A 23,888-nucleotide genomic window follows, 5' to 3' on the forward strand; every position below is an offset into this window, starting at 1 on the left:
GATCTTCAGTACAAAACACACTACCTTGACATATCGATACCACATATTCCGTACTTGGTCTCACAGTAAAAAACAAACTTTTTTTCCAAATTTTCTATGGCGAAACGTTAGCGTTTGTTGGTGAAGATGGGCTTGCACGTTGAGCATGAGCGTCCAAAATCAACTAATGTCAAGGAGGCGAACTTCAACTTGTGTACATGTCTGATTTGTATTTCGCATTTGTGTTCACTTTGTCTCCCAGCCAAAATATTTGCTGCTGCTCACAAATCCTTGCGTCCTAAGTTGTTTCCCAGGACAGTTCCTACTTTTACCATTACCTTGACTTTCTCTGTAACTTGGCTAGGAACTTCCAAGATTTTCTGCTTCACATAATGAAGCAGCTCAATATTCTTAGAAAGAAATAATTGTGAAATAACCCGATCAAGAAATGTGTAGTGCGATTGGATGTGTGCCAAATCAGTAGGGATAGAAAAATCATCCATCAACTATTTGGCAGTAGTAACGCTATGAGCATTCTCAACTAAATTTTCAACGACTTTTTTACTGAAGAAAAATGGTCACTACAGTACTCAACTGCTTTCAACCAGGTACGTCATCGTGTAAGCACTGGTTGAGGTGGCAGAGAGGTATCTGGAACCTAAGGACCGTACTCTTGATGGAGTCTTAAGGATAACTTTCTTTACAGCAGAGATAATTTTTTTAATCTGTGGAAATTCTACTTTTATCTGGTGGGCAGCACAATTTAAACCATGGATGGGACTTGTCACATGAACAAAGGAGGGACAGAAAACCTTCAGCAACTTCTTTACAGCAACCGTGTATGATGCAGCATCTAGAAACGCAAGAAGCATTTTTTTTCATCAGGATTGTTGGGGTACAGTGCTTTTAGTCCATTGTTTTCTAAGTGTGATATTTCCTGGTTTGTTGTTGAAAGTTGTTTGGCGCAAATAAGGTAAGTTCTGGATGGTGCTTCAGAGTTTTGTTTCCCAATAACTAAGTTAATAATGGATCGTCCTAAGTTGTCAGTGGTTTCATCAGCCAATAACGAAATATAAGAATCTCCTATTTTGTTTCGTATTCTGGATATTGCTTCGTCATATATGGGTTGGACATAGTTTTTGCGTAACGTAGCAATAGGCAAAAATAGGAACTAACATTAAATTAGCCATTTTTAGGCAGAACAAAAGTTGGCACTAGATCTTTTGTGTCATAAACCCTTCATATTTAACTTATATTTCATTCTGAGCTAAGGAAAAAATAGGTTTTTACCTAAAGATCTGAAGTCTAATTATCATATATTTTGCTTAGGTTTCTCGCAGAGAGTTGATTCCTTTCTTCCACACTTTCGAATAGTGAACCTGTGATAACTTACTACTGGGCTCAAAATAGAAGTTCTTTTCCAAAGGGAAACTGAAACAAAATGCACATCATCTTTAGGTTGCTCATGTTGCAATAATTTTATGCTACTTGCACGCTCTTATTTTTTGATAAACCATTTGTTGTTGTGCGATAGGATTATGATCTGTCAAGAATAGATGTACCAAAAAATCATATTGAAGACGTATCGCAGTAGAGACGTGAAATTCAATTAAATGCTAGCATTGTTAATACTTAATAAAACAATAATGTCTAAGCAATGATTTGTTCTCGATTTACATCACAAGAAACATAACAGCTTACTTTGTTAGTATGTTCTTACTCTGAAGAACCAGCACGGAACATCGACGAAAATATTCTATATACCATCTGAGTTCGGTGGCATAAAAAACTCTTTTTAAAAACAGATTATGCTCAGTAAAGTACATTCACACAGACACACACACACACACACATGTATATATACACACACACATATATATATATGTGTGTGTTTGTATATCGAAAAATTGCGAAAGAAAATATATATATCTCCCGCCTAACTGGTCTACGTTAGAAACATCTAGTGCTGCGTATCTGATTGAGAAAAATATTTTCGCGAATTACAACACTGCGAGATAAACTTGGGATAAAAAAAAATCATGTGCATACTAGAATCAAAAATGAAATTTCGAGTTCTACCCTGATCTATAGGGGAAATAGTGCCTGACAAATTAGTTTACCGTTTAGAGATATGATTCACAAAAACGGATTTTACACTAAATTTTATGGAACACTCCAGAGGCATATGATGCTTGTGAAGTGTACAATTGCCTTTGTTTTGTCATACTTGAGGTTCGACTAAATCCTTACCCACATCTTACGCGCAATGAAGTTGTTGAATCTACGAATATTATATGCGGTACCAAGCGTTTGTAATATGCAATATCAAACGTAACCGCTGTATTTGCTGCGTCTCTTAACAACTGTCTTGCTAAATGCCTACTATTAGTAAATTCTCCTTCATTCCAATGCCACTTCTGATGTATTTCACGTGCTTTGTATTTAATATTTGATTATATCTCACTTTACAATTTGAAGACATCAATTTTTGTCAGTAGTATGTGTTAACGTGTGAATTTTCATCTATATGTATTAACGTGCGTCTAGCAAAATCTGACTTACGACTAAATACCCTTACACACCCTTGCCACAAGTTGTTTTTGATCAAAATGTTTTAATGTGTGTTCTCGCAAACATGACTTACGACTAATCTCTTTCCATTCTGTAACCACGCGTAAGCTTTCTCAAGAATATTTATTAACATTTGTGCCCAAATATGACTTACGACTAAATCCCTTTCCACATTCTTGACAGGTGTGAGTATTTCACCACTGTCTTCTAATATGTGTCTGGCCAAATATGGGATACTACTAAATCCATTTCCACATGCTTGACAGATATGTTTTTTACAAATGTATACTAACATGCGTCTTGCCAAAACTGACCTAACACTAAATTCCTTTCCCCATTTTACGCACGTATGAGCTTTTCTCCAGTATTTATTAACATGTGTGTGGCCAAATTTGACCTACGACTAAGTCTCTTCCCACTCTTCGCACGCAAGTGGCTTTTCATTAATATGTACTAAGATGTGCTTTGCTAATTCGGACTTACAACTATATCCCCATCCACACTTTACGCACTTGTGAGAATTGTTACCAGTATGTATTAACATGTGTGTAGACCAATTCGAATTACGACTGAATCCGTTTCCACACTCTTGGCACGTGTGAATTTTGCCCCAGTATGTATTAACATGTGTGCTGTAAAAGTTGATCTATAACTAAGTCCCTTTCCACATTCTTAGCACGTGTGAGCTTTTTACCTGTATGAACTAACATGTGTCTTGCCAATTGTGACCTACGACTAAATCCCTTTTCACACTCTACACACTTGTGAGGTTTTTCACCAGTATGTACTAACATGTGTCTTGCCAATTCTGACCTACGACTAAATCCCCTTTCACACTCTGCACATTTGTGATGTTTTTCACCAGTATGTACTAACATGTGTGATGCCAAATTTGATCTATGACTAAATCCCTTTCCACACTCAAGGCACGTATGAGGTTTTTCACCAGTATGTACTAACATGTGTGATGCCAAATCTGACCTACGACTAAATGCCTTTTCACACTCTACACACTTGTGAGGTTTTTCACCAGTATGTACTAACATGTGTATTCCCAATTCTGACCTACGATTAAATCCCCTTTCACACTCTGCACACTTGTGAGGTTTTTCACCAGTATGTACTAACATGTGTGATGCCAATTCTGACCTACGACTAAATCCCTTTTCACATTCTACACACTTGTGTGGTTTCTCACCAGTATGTATTAACATGTGTCTTGCCATTTCTGACCTACGACTAAATCCCTTTTCACACTCTACACACTTGTGAGGTTTTTCACCAGTATGAACTAACATGTGTTCGGCCAAATTTCTTCTATGCCTAAATCGCTTTCCACATTCAAGGCACGTGTGAGGTCTTTCATCACTATGTACTACCATGTGTGCTCTCAAAGTTGATCTATAATTAAATGCCTTTCCACATTCTTGGCACGTATGAGATATTTCACCAGTATGTACTAACACGTGTCTTGCCAATTCTGACCTACGTCTAAACCCCCTTTCACACTCTATACACTTATGAGGTTTTTCACCAGTATGTACTAACATGTGTGTTGCCAAATGTGACCTACGACTAAATCCCCTTTCACACTCTACACACTTGTGAGGTTTTTCAACAGTATGTTTTAACATGTGTTTTGCCAATTCCGACCTATATCCAAATCCCCTTTTACACTCCACACACGTGTGACTTTTTGCAGATGTATGTATTAACATGTCTGCTGTCAAATTTGACCTAAAGCTAAATCCCTTGCACCATTCTACGCACCTATATTGTTTTTCACCAGAACTTATTAACATGTGTGTGGCCAAATATGATCTACAACTTAATCCCTTTTCACACTCTTGGCACGAGTGGAATTTATCAATAAATTTCTTCGGAGACTCTTGCTGTACTCTGTATATTAAAAAAAAAAAAAAAAAAATGAAAATGTACTCTTACATGTTGTATTAAAAACTACGAAGTTCAAATCCTTGAAAAATATTTTACGTTATGCTTGGTACCTAATTTCAACTGTCTTCGTTATAATACTTTCATTGAAATGGGTATCATAATTAGAGGAGAAGGAATAAGAGCGAAAACTTAGCACATAATGTTATCATTTAAAATAAAATTTGGTGTGTAACGAATTTTTGAAAATTAATGTGTTGACAGGGAGGTAAGTCGCAATGATCATATTATTTCCCAATATATGAACTTTACATACAGCTTATCTGTCATTAGCTAAGAAAGAGGTGAATTGTTTAAAATCAAATTTTACAGTAATAGTACGAGTTTAAATTGCACAACAACAAAAAAAAAAAAAAAAAAAAAAAAGGCACCTGAAGAATGGTGAAATTCCTTGTATATAATATTAACTGAAAACCATAGAGTAAGTGATCTACGTTTTATCGAACAACACGGGGAATTTGCGTAGTATCCCTGTTAATAAAATTACCATACGATAGAAAAATAACATGTAATGTACAGACATTCATAATACGTTATCTGATGCAATTTAGTATTTCGTTCCTAGAATACAAGTTTTGGGAAAATGGGATTTAAGAGTATGCAGATGTTACAAATCAGCAGTAAAACTATACTCCCTAAGCACAACATATACACCTGTTTCGATATTTTTCAGAGATAGGTAGCGAATAAAACTGCAGATCTCGTGCCATACGAATTTAGAAATCTTTTCAGAAAAGGTATTTTCACCATTTTCCTCTAAATTACGTCACTTGCCTGTTTCTCACGTGTCCAATCCTTGACGGGAATTATTCCAATTCTTGGGAAAAATAGGTCGAAGATTCACACTTTCTGCCTCGCTAATTCACATTCACATCATACATTTCATTCCCGAGTTATTACAAAACAATGCTCACGGGACAAACACGGATACTCTTTACTAACAAGGCAGTGTACCCCAGTGTAATACGGCGTTTGCGATAAGATTGAACACACATAGAAATCATCGAAGAAGCGAAATGTATTTTATATCGGCCAAACAGCGCATTGAAAGAAAAATGCAATGAAATGAAATCTGAGTTTTACGTCCCTCGTTATGCCGGCTAGGCTAAAGGATACGGATATGATGAGAAATGAATAAAATGACGGAATGAAGAAAGTGGGAAGAAACGGGACAACCCCGAGGAAACCCACGCAAACGGTGTTTGTCCACCATTAAGTTCACTTGGCTTGAACTGGATTTGAACCCGGGATCCTATGCAGCAGAATTGAAGGCTCTACTACTGAGCCACCGGGGTCCCTCACATTGAAAGAGTAAAATATGAGTATAAAACTGGGGTCAAAATAAGATAATGTGGTGTACAGAAGATACGTAGGGGAAATGCTAAATGTACGAAATACTCCCATAGTCGACGCAAGGCAATAAGGTGGAATGTACCCATGCGAAGAAGGAAAACGATCTTGAAATGTGTATGTAAGATTGTCAAAATATGCTCCGGTAAAGAGCGAAGAGGGTGGCAAGGAGTAGGAAGAAAGAAGAAATGAAAACAGAAAATGCGTGTTTTTGCTTTGGGTGCATACGTCTTTAGTATGTGAAGGAGACGAATATGGATCCTAATGCACGAAAAGGTGAGAATACGCACGAAGGACACAAACCTGCTCCTGTAAGCAGCCACTGAAACAGTACTGCACAGTGTGTCGTATATACATATATCGTGTATTGGGAACAACGGTGAGATACATGTTGGAAACGAAAATGCGTGTGAGAATTAGTAGCACAAAAACGAAAATGCATTGCACAGTAGAAAGTAATAGAAGGTGCTAAACAATTGTAAGATAAACAGCAATGGTATTATCAGTACCACCCGTAAGTATGAACATAAAATCATTACGAAAATACGCATATGTATGTACGTGAAACATTTCAAAGCAGAGTTGTATGGTAGAAACAAGACCCAGATTCCTAATAAGTAGCATATAGATGGTATTTCAGGAAGAAATCATCCAAACAACTACAGTGTTGCCATGACAACGACTTGACGATGCATATATTGTGGCACTCTGCTTCACAGGCCAATGATGCCAACTGAAGAAAACTGCAGTGGATTTGGAAAGTAATCTGGTTGTTTAAAAATATCCAGAATGAAACTACACGTATTGGAATACATGTATGTACCGTGGGCATTTGATTATGAACAAGGTATTCAAGTGAGAATATTGTCTCTTAGGGTCGGCAGAAAAAAAAAACTTTTTATTTTATTTTTTTCTTAAGTCGCTATAGCGCGGAAAAGTTGCTTTGGCACCGATTAGAAAAATTAAGAAAAATTGAAACCGGTTAAAATCTTCCGTTCCCGCATCGCAGTTAAACTTTACTAAAACAAAGAAAATCTTGTGATTATTAATTTCTTTTGTCTTATAAATAAATAATAGTTAATCGATTCCAAGATTTATTTTTTGTAATATAAATTGTATTAAACAGCAAAATACAGTTATTTCATTTTTTAAATTCAAAACATAACTGAAAATTATTTTCCAAAAAATAACATTTTTCATTTGTATAACATAGTTAGGATTATTTTAGTTTAATGACTGATTTAAAAAGCAAAACGAACATTGTAAAACCGTTCATGGAACTTTTATTTTTAAAATAATGTCATCTGGAGCTTTTCACCCGTTCGTAAACAGGAATAACCCAGAACTCACCACAAGGGGGTGGCTGCGGTTCGAGTTCCACCCACACCCTTTACAACCAACCATCCAATGCTGGCGTGTTTTACATATTTCTAGTTAATCTTGGATTTTTGTGGAGTTTTTGTGACATATTAGCTCTGGATTGCAGAGTTGCCCTGACTTTGCCAGCTGGATCTGTTACCAGTTTTACATGCCACTCATAAGCTTGTTTGTGGCAAGGGAATCTTCTACAACTTTCCAATCTGGAACCGTGCTACTCTGTATAAGGAGTCTGATTTCAACATCATTGGATCGACGCAACAATGGAGGAGAAGATACTTTGCAGGTCGACTAGTCAATCATTTCAGTATAATCTTTAGCAACAAAATTGAGTTTGGGTGGTGTGGAGTTCCTGATTGTCTTTCCTTTAGTTTTTGCCTGTCTTGACTTTATTATTCTTCTAAGAGCAAGTTCTTTAATATATTTCCTTTCGTCCGTTATCATACCCAAGAGCAAGTTTTCTGGATGAGCAAAAAATGCATTACTCTCAATTACAGGCTCTACCACTTGCCGAAGAGTTTCAGGGAGGTTTTTTGTAGCAACTGCTTCAAAAATATGTTTAGAACCATCTGAAAAAGAATGGATTGTTTTGATTTTAAACCACAAAGACAGATACGAACGCAATATAAAAAGTAGCAATTCTTTAAAACTTTTAGAGGGATTTTCAGTACTGATGTACAACCTAAAAATTCTGTTTGCGGTTGTCACCTTGAGTACGACACAGGGCCAGGGTCTCTATAGGACAAGTCTTTTGGGCATTCCCCTGCATTTACTGATCTTGAAATATCCAAAAGGTACTGCTGGTCTTTGCTGAGAATTTGACGGTCTACTTCAGGGATTATGCAGTCAACTCTTTCAAATTCAACTACAGGTAATCTTTCGCAGCCGTTAAGCAGATGACAGATCGGTTCACTAAAGGTTTTAAGTCCTGTTGCTCCCCGCCAACGTGTTGAAATACGTATCGGAAAGGCAATTTATTAAAATGGAGAAGACACAGAGCCTATTGCAACGGTCTACCTATAAAAAGTTCAATTTGCCGAATTACACCATTCCTCCATCCTATATTGGTAACAGTACCATCACAGCCAACAACATATAATTCCTCAAAAGAAATACCAACTTCAGTGAAGTAGGAAATTATGCTGGAAGTGATATCAGTAGAAGATCCCGAAGATGGAGACACGTAACCAATATATGTCGACCAAGGTTCTTGAATGATACTGAAGTGCTCCCCTTTTTGAAGTCTACGAAATAAATTAGAATCACGTTCTTGAACTACCAAGGTGTTATCTTTGCGCCTATCAAAGCATAGACCTAGAAGCAAAATATCAGGTTTTCAATGGAAACATCTCCTTATATGACATTTCTCTCTCCGTATTTTATTTTTATCGACCACATGAGAATAGTCCGTGTCTGTCACCATTCCAATATCTTGTAGAACGCTTTCGTACACTTGCGCACCCGTCGTTGCAGCACTATGTATTACAAATTTTGTAACTTCGCGTGAAACGAGACGAGTGATATGCTTTAAAGGGCAATAGTGATTTTTTTATGCTTTCAAATTAACAATAGCTATTGTGTGGTTTGCTTCTAACGACCAACATTACAAACCTGTGTCATGCACAATTAGAAGCCACTGTTTTGATGTCGTAAAACTGTTATACACAGTTCAGTGTATCACGGTTAGATATTCACGGTTAAGTTCTATCTTCTATTATCTGTTTCTTGCATCTATATAAGTCTGTTCTGCATTTGACACGCTTGAAGTGTTTCCGTACAGCTTTCTAGGACATCTTTCTATTCTTTCAACGTTTCCAAAAGGATATAGTATTCAGTTTATATTTCACGTCCACAGTGTGATCTTATACTAGGAAGTCTCATCTATTGCTCTAAAATAGGTCTCCTTCAATATCAACATACTGTACATTTGTCCATCGTTAGCGTTTGTGGTGTCCGGAGTACATCTTCATCTTCAAAGTTTTGCCTCGTAATCATCTTCGAAGCTGCCATTGTAGCGCTACGAAAGATCACCGCACGGAATGCAACAAAAATACTAAGCACTATAATTCAAGAATACAAAGAACAACTAATACAAATGTAATAACACAGCTAACACTGAAGAGGTCTTCTGCACAACGCCACACTGAATTACTAAGTGAAGAAATGACGAGAACGTGACGGACATGGAATGCGTGTCAAAACTTGCAGCGTTCAGCATTCAGCAAAAATGCTTGAACACTCTCAAAGTCAAGCTATCTTGCATAAGGGTAGGGGAAGTGGGATTCAATCCAGTAAATTGTCGGACTGCGGTGAAATATTTCCCTCACAATCTGCTTGTTTTTTAAACCAATTATTTAACTCATATGTGCAAAATTACCCCAGACATAAAATATGAAAAATTCTTTTTTTAAACAAAAAAAAGTATTCATAATAGTTGTGCAATTCAAAAACGTAAAACAAAACAACACACTTTAACTATTTTTTACTTTACTACAATTTATATTAACGAAAATAAATCATGGACTCGATAAAATATTATTCATTTATAAGACAAAAGAAATTAAAAATCACAAGATTTTCGTCATTTTTGGTAAACTTTAACTGCGATGCGCGAACGGAAGATGTTAACCGATTTCAAATTGTTTTCTTAATTTTTCTAATCAGTGCCAAAGGCAACTTTTCCGCGCTATAGAGACTTAAAAAAAATAAGTTTTTCCAGACCACCTTATTTTCTCTGCTGGGAAGATTAATGTTAGAGTTGCTGAAGACGTATCACATCAAGTACTTTGAGTACGAAATTCTTCCCAAATTTGAAACCATACACGTCCACAATCTTTATTAACCAAGTTATGTATTTTCATAATGCTGCACTGCTGCCCAGTTGCATTGTTGGAAAATCGGCACGATCCTAACCTGTCCATAGTTCGACTAACAGTAACGTCGACTCATTAATCTGTTGAAGGATAATCGATTGGAACCACTATTTATTGATCTTTTTGCCACCTTTCTTGATAATGATGCCAAACGAATAAGTTTTATGCACGGGACATTGTTGAATCCGTGGAGCAAACGTACCATGCAGCTCTTCCAATACTATGAGCATGGGCGACATTAGCTTTCCATGCCAGATATAACACACTGGATTATGTAGCTATGTGTGACAGCAGGCAGAGATTGCTTTGCTGCACTGGTACGCTTTTCACCTTGCAAAGGCAGACAGCATTCAGAGAGAAATTCCAAAGTAAAACTGCTCTGATTTGGTATATTACCCTCGCGATGATCAGAGATGAGCGAAAGGATATTTTGGGCGAAGGTGTTAACGCTTTCGTACACTTGCGTACCCCTCGTTGCAACACTATGTGTTACAAATTTTGAAACTTTGCGTAAAACGAGACAAGTGATATGCTTTAAAGAACAATAGTGATTTCTTTTGAAGCTTTCAAATAAACAATAGCAGTTCTTTGGTTTGCTTCTAAACCACCAACTTTGCAAATCTGTGTCATGAACAATTAGAAGCCGCTGTTTTGATGTCGTAAGTCTGTTATACACACTTCACTGTATCACAGTTACATTTTCACCTTAAGTTATATCTTCTATTATCTGTTTCTTCCATCTATATAGGTCTGTTCTGCATTTGACACGCTTGAAGTGTTTTCGTACAGCTTTCTAGGACATCTTTCTATTCTTTTTTTTCTATTCTTTCTATTCTATCCGTTTATATTTCACGTCCACAGTGTGATCTTATACTAGGAAGTCTCATCTATTGCTCTAAAATAGGTCGCCTTCAATGTCAACATACTGTACATTTTCCATCGTTAGCGTTTGTGGTGTCCGGACATATTGTGTTGCCTCATACGATTATCAGCATATCCACCACGTTCAGGGGACTAATATAGAACATCTTGCGACCAAAAACATTTTACGTTCACTTGCATCCCAACCCGATTTGCTGCACACGCACAAATACGCACACACACACAGTACCACTTGCAAAATAAATACCACTTCAGCTATCGCACCTCTCCATGTTCACCACTATCTCACAAACAGTTGAACGACGCCTTGCTTGTTTTGTTGAGGATTCTAAATGTGAAGCAAGCAAATGCACTAACTCTACAGGCTTAACGTCTTGCGCTTGGCAACTCTGTGTGCCTAATCAAGCTCCTATTACATACACTGCCTCAAATACTTAGTGGTCACAACTGGATTTGTGCTCAACGTCAACGCGATATTTCTTTTCTTAAAAATGTGCGCGCGTCATTGTGTACGTCATCTGGTTTTGCATTCCTTCATCTATCAGTCCTTTCTACCACTCAGTTTCAGGTTCTGAGATTTGCAATTCACTGCGCAATACTGTCTCGCTGGCTGCCTATACGAAGACATTTGCTTCATTCCAGTGTGCTCTCCCATCTTTGTGCACTGAAATGAGTCTCCGTCCTTTTCGTATAGTAACGGCGTAGTTTCTGTTTTCGTTTCTTCCTTCTTCCTACTCCTTGCCACTTTATTCGCCACCCAATTTTTACTCTAGTAATAAATAAGATCCAAGACCTGCATAGATCCTGAAGCAGGGGGACAATACGCATAGGCTTACTCGTGGTTCTATTTACCAAACTATCTGACAAATTCTAAACTTGAAATCATTCATTGTTTTTTTGGGAAATCTGTTGCATAGATTGCACACTCGAAATCAGATGTGTTTTGATTTGATTTGGTTGCCAGTTTGAAGTCCCTTTCAAGAACGGGGCTATATGAACGGGACCTACTTATAAACGTGGAATCAGAACCACATGAGCTCCAGCCAGAAACCAAATCCGGGTCTGCGACGTCAAAGGCGCTTACGTTAACCGCTTAGCCACGAATGAGCTCGTGATCAGGTGTGTTTCGCTGGCTAGGAACAGATAAAGAATTTCTTGTGCATACATTTGCGAAAGTATGAATGAAGACCAACAGCCATGAATTTCATCTGAAGTTTTGATAGTAATTTACACTCTGTAATTTTAGTAGCTACTGTAACACTGAAGAAAAAGAATATACATTTCACTGTGAAACGTTAATAGAGATTCGGTTAAATACATAACTCATGAATCACATTGTATTTAACCGAAGTCAAATGTTCATAGCTTCAGATATAAAACTTTTCTACTGGATATCAACATCGACTCCACATAAATATGATCATGTTGTATAATAATCTTTATCGTGTTTTGACCTACACATCCAGCTACATAACTTTTTTAACAAGAATTTTACGATCCCTATGGGTATTACTCTTGCAACGGACGTGACTCACTTATCTTAGGCATTTTCACTTCATCATTTATGTAATAATGTGATCTCCTCCTATCCTAAGGATCAACTAAACCTATTGCGACGTAAATTTTGTTTTTAATTCAGCCAGCCATAAGTAACTTACCCAAAGCTTTATTCTCAAAATCCATCAGTCTTCTCTCCTGCGTATTAATAAGACACTATATAATATGATACCCAGGGTTTGTTATAGTGTTTCGTAATCCAGCTTTACTGAATGCGAAATAGGGAGGAATCAAGCTTTTCGCAACGTGGTGTTGCATGTAAGTTATTTCTCTAAAAAGATGTCTTGTGAGGCTGCTCAACACACAGTTTATTCTTTCTGCTCGATTGCAAGAAGTGTTGACAGGTCGTAAGTTAAAAATACAAATCTTGCTGCGTGTTAGGCCTATTCCAATATCTACATTTATTGCCATGATTACAGTAACAAATTTCACTCAGGTAAATCATTATACATCTATAGGAAATTTCTCGTATAAAGCGACATCATTCATATCAAGTATTAAAGTTTTCCAAACTTGTAAACTTTCGAGACACACACATGAATAAAATTAATTGAACAGGACGGAAGGATCACAGACGCATGTGGAATTGCTTTCTGATTTGCAGATGACTTATTTAAAGAAGACTCCACACAAGCTGTTGTTTATTACTTATTTATTTATATTGTATTTATGCGCTTCAAGACCAGGTGAGTTTGAGCATTCAATGGACAATTAACGAAAAATTAGGGGAACCGATATGTTCCTTATTAACCCATTAGTGCATACAGTCCAATAAATTGCACGTTTAAGTATGGCGGATTATTTGAAAGTGAAATCATTTTCTGCATGACGAAAGGTTTTCAACCTAATGTACAGACACAAAGTAACTAGACTCACTTTCATTCTGACAAATCTGGGCACAGGTTGATTGCAAAAAGAAAAAGAAAATTAATTCCTGCTGTTTCGTGGAATCGCGCCGCACGGGTTTGGTAAATTTGCTTTATTATAGTTATTGCCTCGAGTTATTTTATTATATCTACGTTATTGTAGAGTCAAATGTCCTTAGAATTCAATCAGTACTACATAATGTCTAGAAATTTAATACAATGAATTACACAATAAGAAATATTTGGCTGTGCAATAAATTGAACGCAATACAAGAGACCGTCTTATACTGTAGATTCATTGGTTTGCTTGTACCGCTTGTAGTCATACAAGAAATAGCATTGTTTCCTTTTTCCAGTACTCACTTTTTTCTTCCAAGGAAGCAAGATTAACTTTATCTTCGGTCATTATTGAAACATAAAGACAAGTAATAAACAATTACTTTTATGACAGTGTTGCGATAAGTTGATTACTTAAACTCTCCGGTGAATTCAATATTTAGTAATAGCCAAATCCCAGGTGTTACACTAGGTGTGTTACCATGTAAATGGCAAGTTTATTTCTTAGTTTACCATAAAAGCATATAATTTAGCTTTACGTTCAAATGTAGCACAGCGTGTGTAACACTTCTATCAAGAAAATGTGATCCTGTGATTTGGGCATTTTGACAATGAATTTCTATATTATATGTGTGCATATCGATTGATACACTTGACTTATAATTTTATTTTTTCAGTATTTTAATGTTTTTCCACTTATTTCAATTTATCTGTGCACGAAATACTAGTGGTATTAGAGGAAGATGGTATGTCGCTCCACCTAATTAAACTGAAAACATCGATAAAGAAGGTGATGATGTACATAAAGAAATTTGGGACACCTGGGCATAAAATGTTGCTTAGTACATCTGAGTTACAAATACAATTTAAAGACAGTGAAAATTCACTTCAGTCCAACAACGTTTTACAGAGTTGAACCTTGAATTAAGAACCGTCGCAGAAAAGTAATAGAACAAATAGGAAGGACTTTGAATGGAAAAATCCAACGTACGAAAATTCGGTACAGCTCCACACCAGAAAAAGAAGTTTCCCATTCCGTTTTCGATGTTCGATACGATGGAGTGAATAATATGCCTCAAGAAATAGAGAAAGCGCAGCGATGTGCAAACGAAAAATCGGACTACAACCTAAATTGCTTTCTCGAGTATCCCGTGAAGAAGTAACTGATTACCCAAACTAACGAATCCACGTCAATCGCCTGAAAATTGTTGTCTATGACGCTTTGTGTGAATAGCAATGATAAGTCTATAGTTCATATCATTGTAAAACAAGTATATTTACTGTGCTATACAAGAGTAAGACAAAATTATTGTCAAAAGTATATTTCTAAACTATGTTACAGAGTAATTATGTAAGAAATGCGACATTGATACTGAAGCAACAGTGTAATTTTGTTGCAAAAATGTATTATATTACATTGTATCTCTAAGTAATTATATCTTAGTAAAAAAATTATATCTTAGTAGAGAGCGTACAATGATTGACTTCTGATTTGCATAATTTGAATATATAAGCGCCAAGATCTACCACGAAAACATTTTCGAACTTAGTTATAGACCTTATGCACTAATGGGTTAATGATAATTGCCACATAAAGATCTGCAACTCAAAATGTGATTTAGGTACGGTATTTCGAACAACGTGTGTATTGCAAGGTCAAAGGTGTATATTGCAAAGTAATCAGTAAGCATAAATTCCTGTATCCAACGGTTAACATATTGTAAGTACTGAGAAAATGAAATGAAATCTTTAAGTTTTACGTCCACGGATATTCCGGTTAGGCTAAAGGAGACGGTGTTGATCAGAGAAGAGTGAAATGGTGGAATGAAGAAAGTGGGAGGAAACGGGACAAAACCCAGCAAAGTTCCACAACATTGAATTTAAATGTTGTCCGGCATACGATCACAAAACTTTAGGTGTAATGGAAACATTCCACAGAAATTTACAGAGTGCTCTTAATGTTTTTGTGCAGGAAAATCGAAACCAATGGCCGAAGCTTATTTCATTTATAACTTTTGCAATTACCACCACATTTATCAAAGTTGGAATCAAGTATTCAAGTTTTTTGTTATTACGAGGTTCCGAACCTAAGACCATTTCCGATATTGTGCTTGCACCAACTGCAAAATCATATAGAACACTTGAATAGAATACGGGGAACTGTGAAGGACAATTTAGCTGCGAGCTATCAAAAGCAATAGAAATATTATGATGCAATGCATAAATAAACTAGCGTTGAGAAAGGACAGAAAGTATTGGTGTTCTATCCAAATCGTCACATTGGAGTACTTGAAATATTTTCCTTTAAATTTGTCGTTCCAGTGACAATACTTGACAGAATTAATGCCAACTTTTATAGCATGAAGTTTCCTGATACATATTGTCAACCCATACAAAAATTTCTGTGGAGAGAATTAAGACGTATTATGAACACTTAGATGAGACTCATTATGAGTATAACTAGCTACTTTTACTATACGAGCTAAGACATTTAAACGAAGAAAAAACAAGGACGGCAGAACGCGAAACGAAAGATACAGGATAGGATCTGACATATATAGCTTATCTCTTAAATATTTCTCTTCTTCCAATTGCCAGCACGAAAGGAGAAAAACAGGATAGAAGAAAACACATCTAAATTGTTTAACTCAATTGGCTAGGAGCATTGTATAGCATAAAACATGTTAATTTAATCTTTTAAGTTTTGTTTCGTCCCACGGTTATGCCGGTTAGCCTAAACGAGCTTTTAATTATTATCATTCCTCACTTTGGAAAAAAGGGCAGTATTCACCTTTCGGAAGAAGAAATACGAAGACAAACATTTAGTAAGATAAATAAATTGTTTGCGATACAAATATTTTCCATTCTGTTAGTTACAAAAACCTGATTCGCTATTCTTCACTGAATGAAAGAATGCTAAGATTGTACTTCCGTAATTTGAAAGGCAAATGATCTAGAGAAAGATTAGTAACCTATATTTCTATTTCCCCGATTATTTTTTTCACTATGGACTAAATATTGTCACTGACATACTATATAAGCATTAAACAGGTAGTTCAAAAAATCATGATCACAGTTACTTTATACAGGATGTCCAGGAATTCCGGACCATCATCATTATTGGCATTTAAAAATTGGATTCTTTTATTTAAACATGTATGTCTAGTGCAAATATTTTAGAAACTACACTTTATACAGGGCGACCCAGAAATCATGCCGTTCGCATCACGAACTTTCCAATATAAAATATCTCTATATTCATGTGAAAATCGCACTTTTTTTAGAACTTGCAACTCTTCATATTTTACACCTTCTATATCACTGTCATCGCTCGAATCCGAAAACATCCAAAGAACCTAGTCTAGATATATCTACCCAATTCAAATAGACATTTTTAACAGCATTCATAATGCTAACAGACAAACAATTTCACAGACTTCAAAACCTCTAACCATTACTGAGCTCATATACATATGTTAACAATTCAACGCCAAAGCTTAAAACAACCCTTCCTCGAGGAAAATGAAGTGTCACGTAATATGCAAAGATCCTGCCTGTGCTTAGGGACTAACAATTTAGTGCTTTCTTTCACTGCCTTAATAGTGCTTCGAAAAGTGAATTTTTTTAGTTATCTGTATCTTAGCGATTCTCTTGCTTTTTGTGTGTATTCCCTTAGTGTTACCACCCCACAAGAAAAATGAGCCTACGGTTCATTTTTTAAACAAGCCAAGGGGGTGTAATGTCCCATGTGGTACTGTGTACAAGCAACTTTTTAAGCTTATGTTTATAAACAACACATAGTTTTACGAGGATATTATACACCTCGCAGATCCAATACGACCTGCAGACGACGGACTTTTGGCTCCTCCCACCAAGCAGAAGACAAGAACGGAGCAGCAGCGCCACGGCCGTCTGGGGACCCTGTAAATTTGATGGACAAAACCGGATCTGTACTAGTTCACTGCTGCCTCTCCTATTGCTTGCTTCGGAAAAATAGAGTAACCTAATTCCAAGCCTCTAGTCTGCTTCGGGACTTCTGGCTTTTCCTTTCTCATTTGCTAGGCTGCTTCCGGCACTGTGACCACCTAATCAACTCATTGCTTCCATTGGAGCTTTGGGATACCTATCACCACTCCGCATACCCCGCTTCCGGGCTTTGTGGAGATATTGTCTGCGACCTGTCGGTCAAAGACTACCATTATCTTTCCTTACAAATACAGAGAAATTATCTTTGTAGTATTTTTTTTTTGTAAAATTCTTTTTTCTGTGGAATTTTTATAATAAAAGCCGGTAGCGGAAGACGATTCCGGACACACTTTTTATTAACGCTCTACCTACAATTGATATGCGACAGAATTTTCTAATATATATTGGTATATTGCTTCTCTAAATTATATTGTAATGCTCTCAAACAGTGAACTGCGTCCGGAATCTCGCACTTTTCCAGCATAATTGAACCACCGAATAATTGTTCCAGAATCTGATCTACAAAATTAATAAATAAATAAAAAATAAATATAACAACAGTTCAGCTGATTTTATAAACTATAATTATTTATAAATATTTTCAGGCTAGTACATGCAACAGATTTGGGAACATGTTTTTGGTAGCGTTATCATCTTTTGTCCATACATAAAATATGAATATCTCGAATGCATTTTCACCCTCTCGAAAACAAGTTGAGAAATCTTTAATGACGGAAATTCTTCTGAAATATTAGTGTCCGTTAGTAATATTTTAAAATTAGGTACTTTTCCTCTTCGTGTGAAGGACAATAGTTAGTTACTCCCAGTAAAAACGTAGAATCCACGTGAATAATTACAAACGATTGATTGATTTTGAGTTTTACGTCCCGTTCAGCATCGAGGCTATATGAGACGTGGACCTACTGATTAACGTGGAATCCGAACCACATGAGCTCCCGCCGGGAATCGAACCCGGGTCTCCCGCGCCAAAGTAATTACAAACGAAACAGCAATGAAACGACTACAAACGAAACAGCAAACTTGCTGACTACGCAAAATGCTGATAAATTATTATGCACTTCAGCGTTGGTTTTGTTCGTATAAAGTAAATCCTAGTCAAAACAGGGAGAGTGTAGTGCGTGTCTTACCTAGGAATGATTCCAATTATTTTGTGTGACTTGCTACTGTAGAGAGTAACAGAAATTTCCGTATCCAATGACACAAACTCAGTCACGGCCAATGATAGTACATCACGTGTTTGCCTTAAACTTTCTGCATGACCAACAAGACAAAACTTTTCTTAATTTTGTTTGTTCGCTTCCTGCTGAATAGGAATGAATTTTCATGCTTACGCCGGGCGAAGTTTCGTGTTAGCTCCTAGTGTAAAGATATCACCACAAGGAAACTAAAACATTATTGTGCTGGCATGTACAGAAATTGATCTCGTAACAAACATGTACAATAAGTACACGGTAACAAATCAAGATCACCATCATCACAAATATCGTTGGGAATATTACCACTACTACTGCTACTTTTAATACTACTACTACTAATAATAATAATATGGAGAAGTTGACTAAGAAAAAATATTTGGCATATGGATAAATAAACGAAATGAACAAGAAGAGAGCTAGTTTAATGGAGGAAAATGCAGACAGCATTATTTACAAACTTATTAGAATTAATATTGAAGAAACTTAAACATTTGAAAATCAGTAATTCTTCAGTAAAAGTTATATTATTAGGATTGACATACACAGAAATAAGCATTAGAAATCCTGAGTACAGAAGAATTTCTTGCATTTATGTGTATAGTGCGCGTGTTTTGTGCAAAATTTAACAATGCACCCTTCGCAGAAACGGAACTTGAAATGCACAAATCTTGCGAAGAATTTTTCTTTTTCATACAGCTGTAGAGGGAAAGTTGGGAGGAAAGCAAGGAGTAGAAAGAAGAACGATTGATGAAGAAATATAAACAAATATTGGAAATGAAATCTTTAAGTTTTACGTCCCACGGTTATGCCGGTTAAGCTAAAGGAGACGGTGATAATGAGAGATGAGTGAAATGGTGGAATGAAGAAAGTGGGAGAAACGGGAGAACCCCCAGAAAACCCACGAGCACGGTGTTTGTCCACCACAAAGTTCACTTGGCAGGGGCTGGGATCGAAACCGGGACCCCAAGCACCAGAGGTGAACGCTCTACCACTGAGCCACCGCGCTCCTCCAAGCAAATATTGGGTGTTAAAAGAAGCTGAAAATTGATAAAAAATTTCCAGGTCGAAACCTAAGTAGCAAAAAAAAAAAAATAAATAAATAAATAATAATACGGCCAGGGCCTTAGCAGTAATTACTTGTCACGGCTGGAATGAATAAAGTTCGTATTGACTTAAATCTAGATCTTTTACAAGTTCAATTAATTATTATTATATGAACAGAAATGCTGTCTCTAATATGTAAATAAGAAACTTGTTTCGAGATTGACGCAGAAGATCCCAACGCAAGGAATTGCAAATTTGAACCCGAAATATCGACTGAAAATTAAAAAAGACATTACTCATCCTGCCTGGTACGTTTAAGGGTAATATTGTGTTACTACTGAACAGCAATATTTTAATAGCCGTCAAAGAAAATATTTTAAAAATGTCAAACATATTCCATATTTGAAGTTAAGGAACAAAAAATCGTTACTCTTATTACCATATAAATTTAGTAACGAATATTTAAAGAATCTCTGAGCAAGTACGGAAGTTTAGTCGACTAAATCATTTATTTGAATTTGTGCACAATATAACTAAAAATTCATTTAACGCTTACTCTTTAGTCTCTTAAGTCAATATATTTCTTTTAAATTACATAAATTTATACGCAATGATGGGCTCTGCATTATTTTGTTGATTCGCGTCCGAGACAGTGAGGGTCTATAAAAGTTTCAGCCATGTAACACTCATCTCTTTTCAGCACAAATCACTAAGTCCCATACCTATTTCAACACTCTATGAAATACTATGACCTATCACTCTTCGCAACCACTGTGGTCCACCTTTACCTACTCCGGTCGACGTCTACGCAACACTTGTTGACAAACATAATACATACGTTCATAGTTCTTGTGTGTGTTTCACTTAGTTAAATGTAATATATGATTGAACCAATTTCATGTGGTTAAAGGATGAAGAAACAGACAACAATGCCTTGTTTTTAACGAAAGTGTGAATTCCTATGGTTAATTACTCGAACGTCCCCTTCCTCCACAGTGAGAGTAAAGGAGTCTATTATGTATAACGAGAGTTGGATATTGGTTATAGCAAGCTTAAATGCAAGAGAAACTAAACTATTAAGATCTAGTGATGCTAAACTGAGGAAGTCAATTTTCACACAAAACAGGCACTGAGGTTAAAAGATTTAGATAATCTCATTTTTCTTGGTTCTCTTTTAATATCTTCCACTTTCTATCAAAATACTCTGTTTCATTCCTAACGCTAGTACAGATCTCAGGTACTTTTGTTAATTATAAGTACTGTAATGAAAAACGTCTACACATAATCCCTATGTATCTCATATGATTTTCAGCAACATAGAAGTGAATTCTTCCCGTGTACAATAGCATACAGACAATTATTATTTATCTAAGCATCCACTGTACTTCTTGTGAACAAAGGTATAACTGTCTCTTAAGGAAGAGATATCCGGCAAATGTTATTTAAAATACAGTTCTATTCCACACTTTATTGATGATCTTAAATCTGAATTATACAGTATCTTACTGGCAATCATTGAAAGAATTTAATTGTTAAGTATTTAATAAACTGACCACAGCACCGTAACAGAGCGTTTCCCTACTATTGCATTAAACAATGGTAACGTTTGCAGTGTTTCACATAAAACGTTGACGTAACGAAGTATCATTAAACATTAAGAAAATAAAAAAAAAAAACTAAAATTTTGGTGATATTTCGGTATAGACCTAGTATTATCATATTCACCGAAAGAAAGCGAAGTATTGAAGCAATGTACGTATTCGGTTGGAAAAATCCAAGCAGCAGAATAGTTAAATAAATTATTTACAAATTACTTTTGTTTTAATGGTATCAGATGTCTAATCTTCGCCATTTTGAATTTTTGAGAAAAATTTTTAGGAGAAAACAATAATCCATGCTCTAGCAAAACGTCGAACATCAGAAGGAATCGATTGCTGAGAAACAATGGGCAATAGAGGTGGCTTGTATGTCGATTCAAGAGATTCCTCATACGTCAGCGAGACCAATGTATTATAGGTATTCATACTATGATGACAGCAGCTGAATAAGCGATTTTTAACGGATAGCACACTCTTCCGAAAAATTAACAAATTGGACATATGAGTTGTTACATCTTAAACGGCAATATGATGAGACCCGCCATCATATGATATAAACATCTTCAGATACGAACGTTCACATGTAATGATAAGCTATAAACTAATTACAAAAGCTGAGTTCTGCCTGGTCTAGTAGGAATTCAGTCGTGTTATAACATACATCAAAATTAGAACAAACACAATGCGTGAAAAAGATCCGTAACTTTAACATCATAAAAAAATGTAATTTTTTCCTTTGATTCGTTTCTTCTTTCTTATTAACTACTGTGATTCTATATAAAAAATAATGTCAAAGCTTCACGAATGATAAAAAGTGAATAACATTTATGAGCTTTGTACTCTGAAAATACTTTGAGTGAAAGGGAATTCACAGATCAGCGTGTGAGGTAGTGTTCAATATGAGAAAACCTATTACCGAATTTACTGCCCACAAAATACACTTTTTATTGCAACCAGTGTTTGAGAAGACTCTATTAAATAGTCTTGATAATTGACAGTAGTTCGTATTTTGTTTAAAGTATTACTGAGTGATAGTTTTATTACGAGCATTTTTTTTTGGGGGGGGGGGTTAAGAAGAACAGCTCTTGATATTACTCAGAGCATTTTCAGTACTCATCCGAGAACTTAAGGCTTGCTGGAAAATGTTACCATTAGTTTGGACATTTATTTCACTACAAAATTGACTCACTTCTTACAAAGCTAAGCATTATGTTGCGTTTCTTATGTGGTGAAATGCTTGCGAATCATTAATCATTAACTCAGTTAGAGGTAAACGAACAAAAGCATATTTAAGTACTGCAAGTGTTGAGAAGAATTATTTATGCTGACATAACCCTGATTAAATAAATGCATTTATACATACCTGAGGGCCTGAATGTTGTTCTCTGCTTCTCGATTATCATTTTCTTCAACGTCCTCTTCACGATCGTTTATATTCCCGATAGTGGCACAGATATGACTGCTTGACTCTTCAGTATTGGGTATAAGGTTGGAGGATTTAGGCTTGATGTTACTGTAAAAACGTGTGGCAAGTATATCAGCTGTTGATAAACGCTTGACCAAACATACTGCTTTCGAAGTTAGTTTCCAATCTAATATTGTTCCATCCTCATTCCTTTCTGAAGCGATATTATCTCCTTCGATTGCAGTTTCTTCTTCCTTGCATTCCAAACATGTCGCAAGAGGATCTTTAAGGTCATTAATGTTACCAGCACATAATTTATAATTACACTCCTCAGGTGCCTCACTTTCTCTTTTCATTTCAACTTTAATAGGAACGTTTTGTGTATTCTTTTCAATTTTGTAAGAAGTAAAGTTGAAATAATGAAGGGACATTTTGCTAACACAAAACTGTTCAAGTTGGAGATTTGAAACCTTCAGCATTTAATGTTAAAAAAAAAAAAAAAATCTGAAACAAACAAAAGAAAATATAATTGGTTTTAACAAAGTTATAAGCGGGAAAATGGAACACAACGGTAAGTGGTGTCTAGCGTCCACTTTAGTGCCAATGTTATACGAAAATGTGAACGGAACTTTCGGTCAGGAGCAGCTCAGGCTAACCAAAGAACGTCAAGACAGCTGCCATATAGTGGGAATATATCCACTTAATCTTTTTACAGTACAGCACATACTTCTTCTAAATCTATGAAAGAACAAACGTATTCCGAACGTACTTATACGGTCTAGTTTACTGAACTGAAATCTTTCATAAAACGACATTCCCTCCTATGGCATTTTTAGCTTGCAATGTAATGATGTTTTTCCATAATTAAAACATCAAAGTCAATATCACTAAACAATGACGCGCATGAAAAAGGTTCGGTTATAGTATGTTCCCGCGTACTGGCGTCTTTGCATAAACATTTGTGAAGGGACATCAAAGAAAGTGATTTAAATGGTACTACCTAGCCCAATCTGTTTATTAACTTCGATTCTATTTGTTATCTTTCTGCTTACCTTCACGGACCCCCTAAGGTATATCAAGAACTCGATTACAATCGTAGGGGCCGCGGTGGCTCAGTGGTAGAGCTTTCACCTCTGGTGCTTGGGGTCGTGGGTTTGATCCCAGGCATCGCCAAGTGAACTTTGTGGTGGACA

The 23,888-nt window shown here is 36.1% G+C and overlaps 1 protein-coding gene across 1 annotated transcript; it reads right to left on the reverse strand.

Annotated features, from left to right (window-relative positions):
* Positions 1 to 400: 400 nt before the first annotated feature.
* On the reverse strand, positions 401 to 23,215 carry LOC145680991 (uncharacterized). The gene is made up of 2 exons (XM_081752251.1): positions 22,654 to 23,215; positions 401 to 4,449 (listed from the first exon to the last, which is right to left on the reverse strand). Exons 1-2 carry the CDS (start codon positions 23,172 to 23,174, stop codon positions 3,171 to 3,173), a joined length of 1,800 nt encoding a protein of 599 aa, XP_081608377.1. The 5' UTR covers positions 23,175 to 23,215; the 3' UTR covers positions 401 to 3,170.
* Positions 23,216 to 23,888: the final 673 nt, after the last annotated feature.

This window comes from Thermobia domestica, chromosome 3, assembly GCF_964235325.1.
Source record: "Thermobia domestica chromosome 3, izTheDome1.hap1.1, whole genome shotgun sequence".
NCBI lineage: Eukaryota > Metazoa > Arthropoda > Insecta > Zygentoma > Lepismatidae > Thermobia > Thermobia domestica.

Coding starts and splice junctions, on each gene's coding strand:
- LOC145680991 (XM_081752251.1), bottom strand. CDS start 23,174: ATGCTGAAGGTTTCAAATCTCCAACTTGAACAGTTTTGTGTTAGCAAA. Junction 4,450..22,653: donor AACAACATTCAGGCCCTCAG/GTATGTATAAAT, acceptor TTTAATATACAG/AGTACAGCAAGAGTCTCCGA.